We start from the raw sequence: 10,065 nt of genomic DNA, 5'->3' as shown, positions 1-10,065 counted from the left end.
AAAAGATATTCTCTCTCATCTGATCGTACATAGGTTTGAGATTTCCGCCTCCTCACATGTACAGTAGACGTGAATGAAATTTCACTTGCGGTGCTGAAACCTTTGAAAAATGACATTTAAACTTCCAATAATAGGTGTTAGTCTGGACAATCTGTCCATCCATCCATCAATCAGTGATCTACCAATTTAAAATAACATGCGTCACAAAATGAAACTTTTTTTTTTGCAAATCATTTTATTAAATCAGTATTTACAGGCAGTCTAGGTTCTTACTCAGAGATATCCACCCGTCTCCTGCTCTGCTGCATTATTTCCTGAACTAAAATCTCTTAACTGTATTGTGAATTCTCCCTCTGATTATTCAGTAACAAAATCTACAAGCAGGAAGTAAAGATGTGATACAGGAGGCACGAGCTGAATTCAACCATTACAAGAACGTTTCTATTGGTGTTGTGCACCACTGAATATGGCTTTGAGAGCTCAGTTTGTACAAATAAAGAACTATTGGGCACAGAGGTCCTGGTCATATAGGTAGTATCTACCTCTCTGGTTCACATACAGCTGTGTCTCCATTTTCCATTTCAGCAAAGGACTATCCGTTAACCAACAATCACATGGGGTGACATGACCATTTCTGACATGACCAAGATGCCAGCAGACAAAAAGAACAAAAACAACTGGCATTCAATCATCTTGGGACGTGGACATCATTTAAGTTACATTTATCTATGTAGCACTCTCCCTAACAAAGTGCCAAAATACGGACATTTGCTGTTTGAGCAATCGAACCCGCTGGAAAAATACAATCTTCCGTTCATTTCATTCAGTCCGCCTCGTTCACTTGCACCTGAGTTCCTACGTACTGTAAGTCAGTGAAGGACCTTAAGAAATTACTACGCAGCTGACGGGGGGAGATACGATGGAGAGGCTTGTGAAGAACAGCAGTAAATTCATCCTCCCAACTGACCCTCCCTTGGCTTGCTGCCAACACCACCTTCAAATAAGGACATCTCACTTAACTGAAACGTATACACAGACTGATTTTAAAATGGGATTTTGGTTCATTTCGGTTAAAATACTGCTACCATGTCATACAAAAAGGCAGAAAAGCTACTTAAAAACACTCCTTTTCATTAGTCCTTTTTTTTTTTTGCTTTTACTTTTAAATAGAAATAAGGATATGACAGTCCAAGGAAGTCAGCCGAAAAGCTTAAGAAAAAAAAAAGAAAGAAAAAAAGACAAACTGTAAACAGAACTTGTCAGATTACCCTCGATTTTTAAAAGCAAATTGCAATATACATATTAGGGGTGCGCTGATAAAACAGGTGATACAGTCGCAGATACCAGTTAGGTACTCTGCTTTAATGACACGTTTACTGTGTGAGATCCGACACCAAAAGCCGTAGGCCAGGATTTTTAAGGACAAACCAAAACTTTTCAGACTATTTTAAAACCAAACAAAATTGAAAGAATGTGAATACTACCTATTTCATAAACACTGCAGATGTTGTTAGGTTTTCCTAAAAAGATATCAATATGAATACTGTTTAAATGAGCAGGTGGTGTATGTATAATGCAAAATATGCTTATCTGTACATATCAGAGCATCCCTAGTATAGACAATTAAAGACGAGCAAGAAAAACAAAAAGATAACAATTTTGTGAGCCAACATCTTAAAATTAAAAACATGTATGTTAAGGTTGTGATAGGTGATGTCCGGTATTATTACTTGGGGAGAAGCCGCTGCCCGAAGACCAGCTCACCTAATTTTGCTATGAACAGTCACTTCTCCTTCTCTCTCTGCCATTCTTTGTTTAAATCTTTGCTGCTTCTGCCTTGCAGGCGTCCTGAGACGGAGCCGCTGGGCGCTGAAGGAGGAGAGAGGGAGCCGAGGGGTGTCTCTTAAAGGGATCATCACAGTGAGTCCAGAAGATATCCATAATCACAGTGTCAAACAGACTGGAGTGAGGAGAGAGGAGAGCACATTTCCATTTGAATTCCTCCTGGAGTTCCTCGCTCCCTGTCAGTTCAACACAACTGCTGGTGGGAAAGGCAGCAGTGCTGCTGTACTCACAGCCCACCAGATATAATGGAACTGAAGGAAGGAAGTTTCAAGAATATATTGCTGTCTTTGCTCTCTTGTGGCCCTTGATCTCTCTCTCCCCCCTCAATGGCTGGGCAGGCCCAGGGCCCACTTATCTGTGCTGTCGGAACCCTTGGGTGCCGTCTGGGCCGGCTGGCTGCCGGACAGTGTGATTGTTTGATCGGGTGTCCTCTGAAGGCAATGTAGAGTTATTGCGACCTGACCTGGCAGAAAAAGAGGAAACTGAAATAAATAGGCAACAGCAGCCTTTTACACACGTCAGCTGCTGGACATAAACTGCTCACAAATTGGCAAGTTCCAGCAGCAGGCTTGTTCTCAATGCATGTCTTTCTCCCCAACTGTCTAATTACAGGATCCCTGCAGTCTCACAACAAACAGATTTCCACATGATTTTAATTATAGTCTTCCGTCTTGGTTTTAGGGAGATTTTGCTTCAAAACTGTATTACATTTTTTGGTTTTTATATTCAGTTTGGCACATTTCACCAACATTTAATTCAAATCCAATTGAGGACTAATTAAAATGATTTCCTTCAGTCAATTAACCCTTTTTTTTTTTTTTTTTTTTTTTTGCTATGGTAATAGCTCCCATAAACTACATTTTGGTTTAATTTGTTCTTTTTGCATTTATTACTGGAGTGCATATGGTAGAGATAAACTCATCAACATCAGAGAGCGAAGAATGGGGATTGGATAAAGTGCAGCAGACCTTAAGATGAACGCCGCCCACGGCAGTTTGCGACCACCCAGGCAGTCCAGGCAGACCAAATGCCACTGAAAGCTTAGTCGACCACCCCAGGAGGAGAGCCGAGATAGAAGCTAAGCTACCCCAGGTAGGACCAAAGGCTACACTACTCAGCCTGCTCCCGGCTTACTTCCGGTCACAGAAAAAAATATTTAAGATGGATAGAATAAGACATGAGGCTAACCCAGCAACGACACTTGGCTCCATCATGGCATCCCAGATCAAGCTGCACTTGACGGGCGGACCACAGGAGAGGGCTCAGAACTCCCGTGGGACGAGAGTAGGTGGATAACATCAATGCTCATCATTCTTTGTGCTCAAACAGGGTAGGAGTTGATGGACAATGTTTTAGTGATGTCTGATTTTTAATGTTATGGTACCGGCTATATTATCTACCTGAGGAATCGTTTTGTTGCTGCAGTTTACATTCCTCCTGATGCAAATTTTAAAATATTAATCACAGGAATGCTCCACTGTTTTTGTTTTGGTCACATTTTTCTTGTCTAGCAAATGGAATCAAGGTGGATGAAAAGAATATTAAATAATGCCCTTTTATTTACTACCCTTCTCTCAAGTCTATACTTAGCTCACAAAAAGTAAAACACAGTCTTCAGCACAAAGTGCAATATTGCAAGTTCCCATCAGCACAATGTTATTAGGCTGTGAGTAAAACTGCCAAACTGTCAATATTTGCAGTATTACCTGTCAGTGTTGGGTTTGTCCTGAGGCGTTTCCTCTGGGCAGGCGCTGCCCAGTATCCTTTTCCTGGCCTCTGCGTACTCTGCCTCACGCTGGGCCAAAGACTTGACCTGTGGTGTAGGCCTGTTCTGATTCAAGGGTGATCCCAACGACCCGTTACTCGTAGGACGTTTCAAAATGCGTATCTGTGGTGGGGGTGCTGCTGGTAGAGAGTCGTCCTGTATCACCATGGTTGTCTTCGATGGAGATCTTGAAGAGTTATTACTGGACTCCCTAGAAGCAGACCAACAGGACACGGTCCACCCAAAATAAGTGATATGATAGACAGGAAGAGACCATGAAGCGGGAGATATTACTAATTCAGTTTCCCCCACTAATCAACTTACATGCTTGGTACATGTCTGAGAACATTTTTGAATTGTTAGGATCTGCTCTACCATTAAGCACACTTTGAAAAGTGAATGCATGGACAACATGACATCACGTAACATCAATTAAGTGGATTGAATTTGTGCAGCCCTGGAAATAAATTGGCACTTGGTTGATCACCTGTATTGTGAGATGGAGAGTGGCTCTTTATAATAGGTAAAAAGTCTTAGGTTTTGTCCAGGTGTTTAGTTTTACAGATAAGCAAGACACATAGCATGACAGCATAGCTTTGAATGGAAGTTGAAGCAATCATTTAAAAACAAAAGTCACATATTTGGTTGTTTCTTCAACCTTTAAAGGCCTTACTTTTCTTTCTGGCTGATCCTTAGCTTCTCTTCTAACCGTTTTTCCATTGCCTGTTGGGGGGAAACAGTTCAACATGTATTCATGTAAACAAACAACATGGTTTAATTTATTTGGGGTGGAAAGGAAAGTGCGGCAGGTAGTAAGCAAGTCGGAGAGTGGTTGAAAAACAGGATTCAGTTACAAGCTATTTATACATGTGTGGGTCAGCTGGCAACTCATAACTGCAAAGTGCTCAACTAGCTAACATTAGCCAGCTGATGTTGCCAGCGAAATTGTTACTTTAAGGTTCAATGAGGAGCATTTTATACTGACTAACCACATTAAGATTTGTTTAAAATAGCAGTTATTTAAACCTGCGGCTGACGTTCACACTAATGTATTCTCCGAACCACGTTGTTGACGTCACGAGCTAGCGATAGTCTGCTAAACTACCGCGACGATAGCTAATTTTAGCTAAATGTTACCAACTTGGCAACATAACTGGTCCCCGTTGATAGATGACAACATGCACAAACTTGTTGTTCCACAACAACTTGGCTTTAAAAACCAACGTTACAGGAAATGACCAAGTTAATTACCTCGACAAACTGAAATGATACAGTACTGGGCAACGTTTTAATTTTAGCCAGGCTCCGTGAAAAATAAACAAACTAAACGCGAATATAACTTTTAACCTACACGTTTCTGTACGTATTTTAATAATTTGTTAGACAATCGATCTTGCAAAACTACTTATCGTCACTTTGACAACACTATTTCACTTAACAGCTTCACGACGCTGCTAGTCGTCAGAATCAACAGAATCGTTCGGTTTTAGCGATGAATCAATGTTTCATATTAGCGATATCAAATCAAAGCCGAATTAAATATGCGACGGGAGAAGGATCTTTAGTCTTGTGTCAGGTGGACACATTTACCAGTAAGGACACGAGCATTCACGCATTACATGTTTTTCACGTTAGCCATGCAATACATAGCTAGGTTAGCATTAGCTAACCTAAGCATTAACAGGAACTCTTATTTCATGGGCTTAGCTCGCGCCATGCAACTGTGACTTATTACTTAGCTGCTCACCGTTAGCGAACACCCACGCACATTAACGCCATGTAATACTAATATAGTTCGAAATAGCTCGGATATGTCCACGTTAAGCCGGTCTCACTCGCTAGCTATATTACTTGACGTTAGCTCGCCAAGTTTCTTGAAGCTAACGCTAGCTTTAGCCACATTGTTGGCCCGTGGGACTCGTGAACATTAAACAGCGTAATAGGAACTTCTAAAAGTAACTCTGTAAATATAAACAAACTACCAAAAAAAGACATTCGCCTTTATCTGAAGGCATATTGAGCCGCTCATCATTTACCCCACTATCAGCAGCTTCCTCCCAACTTTCGGCGACCTCCTCATCCATGTTTCATTTTGCTCAGACACGCTATGGAGTCGGACGTCCTGGGCTCCCTGGTCCGCCTCTCGAGCGCTCCGGCTTTGACATCACACTGATGGATTTCCCCGCCGCATGATAACCCTCCTTACAGCTGATTAGAAGTGGGCCAGAATTGGTTACCTACAGTTCAGTAACGTGACAGTTAATGAAAATTCGTCTTTTACTAATTGTTGCCCTGAACAAGCTGCAGCTATTTCACGGTTTAACCCAGTTACTTCTTCCTGGAGTATTTGCTGCGTTCCTCCGTTTCGAAACGACAATTGAAGGACTGACAATATAACAGTATGAAATAGTTTATAATTATACATTGAAAACAGTTCTTTCATGTATCTATTGCGATCATAAGAGATAAAGCCATGGTAGTGTAATTGCATGTTTGCTTAATGTATACCATTATAACGTGGCGTGAGACGATATGACGTTTTCTTGTCACAATAATCCTGGCCAAAATGAGAATGAGATGGGAAAATATACTTAATACTCTTAAAATGGCACGTAAACATACTGGAGTCACTTTACATTCTGTTATTCTGTAGAAATATATATATATATATATATATATATATATATTTTAGTGAAAACAATCAAATAAGCTTACATAGGATGATCATGAATCATAAGGTCTATTAATCAGGGTCTATTAAATCAGGGTCTATCGTGTTTTTTATCCTGAATCCAATATCGTCCCATCCCCAATTGTAACTTTAACCGTGCTTTAGCATTCAGAAACATAGCATAACTGTTCTGATCATATGAACATAGTTTGGCCATTGCTGCTATGACCCTTTCTTAGACCATTCTGACGTTCAGATATGACTGGCAGACTCTAAACCACACTGTAGCATTTCTTTGTGATTGTCTTATGTCATTTTGATATTGAGCCCCGGATTATTATTATTATTATTTCCTCAGTTTGGACACATGAGGGCAGCATGGGTTTATTGGACCATTTAGTTTAAACACTCCAGTGCAAGTTGATGAAGGAATCTGATGCATCTTTAACACCTCGGTGGTTTATTTATTGTAAGAATTTATTTTAAAAAAATTAAATGAGACTAGTTGATAAGAACAAAGTGCATATGTTGTAGTTACTTATGTATTATACGTTTATGTACCGGAATTAATGTTTACACACATCAATGTTGTTTTATTGCTACCGGAATTATATTTGCTTCCTCATTACCAAAATCATTTCCCCTGATAAGAGAGGCCTTTTTTTTATACTCCAAATAAAACGCTGTAATTTTTCGAGCAGATACAGTGGAGCTGATTTGACAAAAATAGACATGGACTTATAAACTGATATGCATGTCAGGTTTTCTTATGCACCACGTTGTCTTATTGTTGCCTGAGATGTTTGTGCTTTTCGGTATAAGTATTTGGTATATATTTTGGTGTACAGATCAGACAGATGAGCGAAGATTTGTTTTTATAGGTGACGAGTTGCCTGCCGACTGTAAAGGTGTCATTATCACACTGATCATGAGATTCACCTAAGGGATAGCTTTGCAAGTTTTCAAGTCTGTTCAAAAACAATATGCACACTGAAAGAGTTATTTTCTCGCTGTACTCTGTCCTGCTTTTTGTGCTGACCATTAAAAAAAATCCCTTCCCAATCTGTAACTAAGTAATGTGTAATATGTAACTAAGTCTTTTGTTTTGTGCAAAAGCAGGATATTCCAAAGTTTAGCTGAAGCTTCAATAGTCTGAGTGAGTAAAATCATGTAGATGGCTTTCAAAGTCACAGCCTTTTCCTGTGTGCAGTCTGCCATTTGTTTTTCCACAGTCAGTGTTTTGCAATTGAGTTGCAGTGAGGAAATGTAAAAAAATAAATAAAATAAAATAAAGAATTTGGTACTAAAAAGATATCCAGTGTTTGTGTAACTCTGACTATTGCCTCATTTTATCTTCAATGCACTTTCAAATTCATTTTTTTTTCGTGGATTTTGTCCTTACAGTGGGAGCAGGAAGGGTTCTTTACCCGTATGAACAGGAGCAATGATTAAAATGTGATTTATGTAATTGCCTTTATTTGTAAAAGGAAAAAAAGAAGAGATTTATGCCACAACTTCACTTGCCGCCTCAAGGTTCACGGATAAGGGGAAATTGTCTTATAGTCTATTACAAAGAATATATGAATAATATTTATTAAATGTTCTTTGTGGGGATAGGTTAATTGGTGACTCTAAATTGCCCGTAGGTGTGAATGTGAGCGTGAATGGTTGTCTGTCTCTACATGTTGGCCCTGTGATAGACTGGCGACCTGTCCAGGGTGTACCCTGCCTTCGCCCAATGACAGCTGGGATCGGCTCCAGCCCCCCGTGACCCTGAATACAGGATAAGAGGTAGGCAATAGATGGATGGATGGATGTTCTTTGTCAAATGTTACATGAAGACCAAAGCCAAATATTTCTGTGAAATGAAGTGTTTTGTTTATTTGAGATGCAGAAGAGGTTTTACATTGCACTACAAAACAATTTCAACAATTCAATTATTTCATTCTTTTTTTGTCAAGTGTTAAAGCTCTAGATTTTATGTTTTTTGTTAGGGTGCACTGACAGTTCTTTGGCCAAATAATTAGACTGTTATATATACTGGTTATCAAACTGAGTTTTAGCTGCAGGATGAATTTCATGCATTCCATTAATATTTTAAGACAAAAGAGACTTTGAAGTTCTGCGTTTGGTGCTGAATGTTCCTGAAAGGGAGAGTCATTTCTTGTGATATCATCATAATTAAAAGGACTTTTGATGCTCAGCCAGCTTCAATGTTGGCCCCTGCAGCTGTGGACCCTCCAATGAGATGAAAGAGGAATTACACTAGTGATCCCAAAGCCAATTTGTGATAATGGCAGTCAAGGTTTAACATAATGCAAGAAAAGAGACTTCTGCTCTGATGACTCAGATACTTAAACAAAAACTGAGAGCTTGATGTCAAAGAGGCTGAGAGAGGACAGGCATGACGATAAATACTTCACAGAAATCTTTTTTGTGTTTTGTAATTTTCTTTTTAAAAACAGGTGTATTTATCCAAAATGTCCAAGATCTTTTCTCTCCTGACAGGGCTCCATGGTCAGCACCTGTGGACGTAGTATCCTGTCACGTATCCTATGATGTAAACGGACACCAGTGCAGCCAAAGCTCCCGCTGCCTTCACTGCCACTCCGTAGCTGCCACTACACACTCTGTTGTAGATCCTGTCAGTGTAACAGAGAACCCAGCAGAAGGTCAAACAGCATTTACTTAACTGTTATCATTCAAATGTTTTATGATCTGGTTTCACCACATTGTCACTTTATTACTAAAAAAGTATTACAACTTTACTTTAGCATTACAATGATGTCAGGTTTAAGAGCTAATTATACATTTTGTGACAGGAAATTAACCTTTTTTTAAACTTGATCAAACTCATGCATCAGTTTAGTCCATTCATGTCCCAATATGTGGTTTTATATAATCCACATCTTCTCTATAGGTTTGTTCTTCAGTAGTTACAATATAAAACCTTTATATTTGATCTTTGCATCTTTATGTCGGGTGTCATTTTGACTCACCTCATCGCAGCAGACTCTGATGCCCCTACATTCATGTTGAGGTTTTCCTCATTCCAGCGATCATATTGCACACTGCCGGCACTGTTGGACTCCATGTGTTCCTCTCCTCAGAGTTTTATCTGCTGCCTGGAATCACCGTTCACTCACCACTTAACTGCTCAGTCTGGACACATACATTGTCCATGAAGCACCATAAGGTATCCTGACTGCACTACAATGTTGAGTTGAATATGGTATTATTATGTGTAACAATGACAATCAGAGGTAACTTACTGTTGACATAATGACATAATATGACATTTAAAATGTGTTTGGGTGCCAGTGAATTATATCAAGTCAAGTATTCATAGCATTTAATTATTTAATTTAACCTAAATCAGACCACATAACTGAAATAATCAGACTCAAATGCAGTGATTTGATAATTGTAACCCATAGCAGAAATCATTCATCCCCACGGATAAACTGAACTTGTGCTCACCTGAATAAGTCTGAAACACTTAACCTGCCACGAAAGCTCTGCTGCTCACTTTTAAAGCCACGGTTGAGACTGAGAGAGAGCCATGCCTCCTACTTATTATGAGAATGTGGGCATAGTTCATGTGTTCACTGGGGTCAGCCTGTAATAAATCCATTGGTTGTACTTCAGCTTCTCTTATATGACTCTTTGTCAGTGATAAAGGGCAATTTAAGCTCTGTGCGGTTTGTTCATCTCCGGTTTCATCACATCCTGTGCAGATAGTGGCATGCAAAGCAAAATACTTGTGTTGTAGCATCATGATATG

At 39.6% G+C, this 10,065-nt stretch overlaps 1 protein-coding gene across 1 annotated transcript; it reads right to left on the bottom strand.

Annotated features, from left to right (window-relative positions):
• Positions 1–213: 213 nt before the first annotated feature.
• Positions 214–5,819, bottom strand: szrd1 (SUZ RNA binding domain containing 1). The gene is made up of 4 exons (XM_084016535.1): positions 5,647–5,819; positions 4,284–4,333; positions 3,552–3,821; positions 214–2,308 (listed from the first exon to the last, which is right to left on the bottom strand). The coding sequence occupies exons 1-4, from the start codon at positions 5,692–5,694 to the stop codon at positions 2,197–2,199; spliced, it is 480 nt and encodes a 159-aa protein (XP_083872661.1). The 5' UTR covers positions 5,695–5,819; the 3' UTR covers positions 214–2,196.
• Between the last annotated feature and the right edge of the window lie 4,246 nt (positions 5,820–10,065).

Source organism: Eutrigla gurnardus (genome assembly GCF_963514095.1).
Source record: "Eutrigla gurnardus genome assembly, chromosome: 8".
In the NCBI taxonomy this organism is placed as follows: domain Eukaryota; kingdom Metazoa; phylum Chordata; class Actinopteri; order Perciformes; family Triglidae; genus Eutrigla; species Eutrigla gurnardus.
Note: the sequence above shows the minus strand (reverse complement) of the source record. Positions and strands in the feature narration are given on the sequence as shown.

Bases quoted from the DNA above. Each gene is read 5' to 3' on its own strand.
- szrd1 (XM_084016535.1), bottom strand. From the start codon at position 5,694: ATGGATGAGGAGGTCGCCGAAAGTTGGGAGGAAGCTGCTGATAGTGGG. The intron at 4,334-5,646 runs GTAAATGATGAG...TCCCCCCAACAG, and splicing joins AGGAAGCTGCTGATAGTGGG to GCAATGGAAAAACGGTTAGA. The intron at 3,822-4,283 runs GTAAGGCCTTTA...GTCTGCTTCTAG, and splicing joins AGGATCAGCCAGAAAGAAAA to GGAGTCCAGTAATAACTCTT.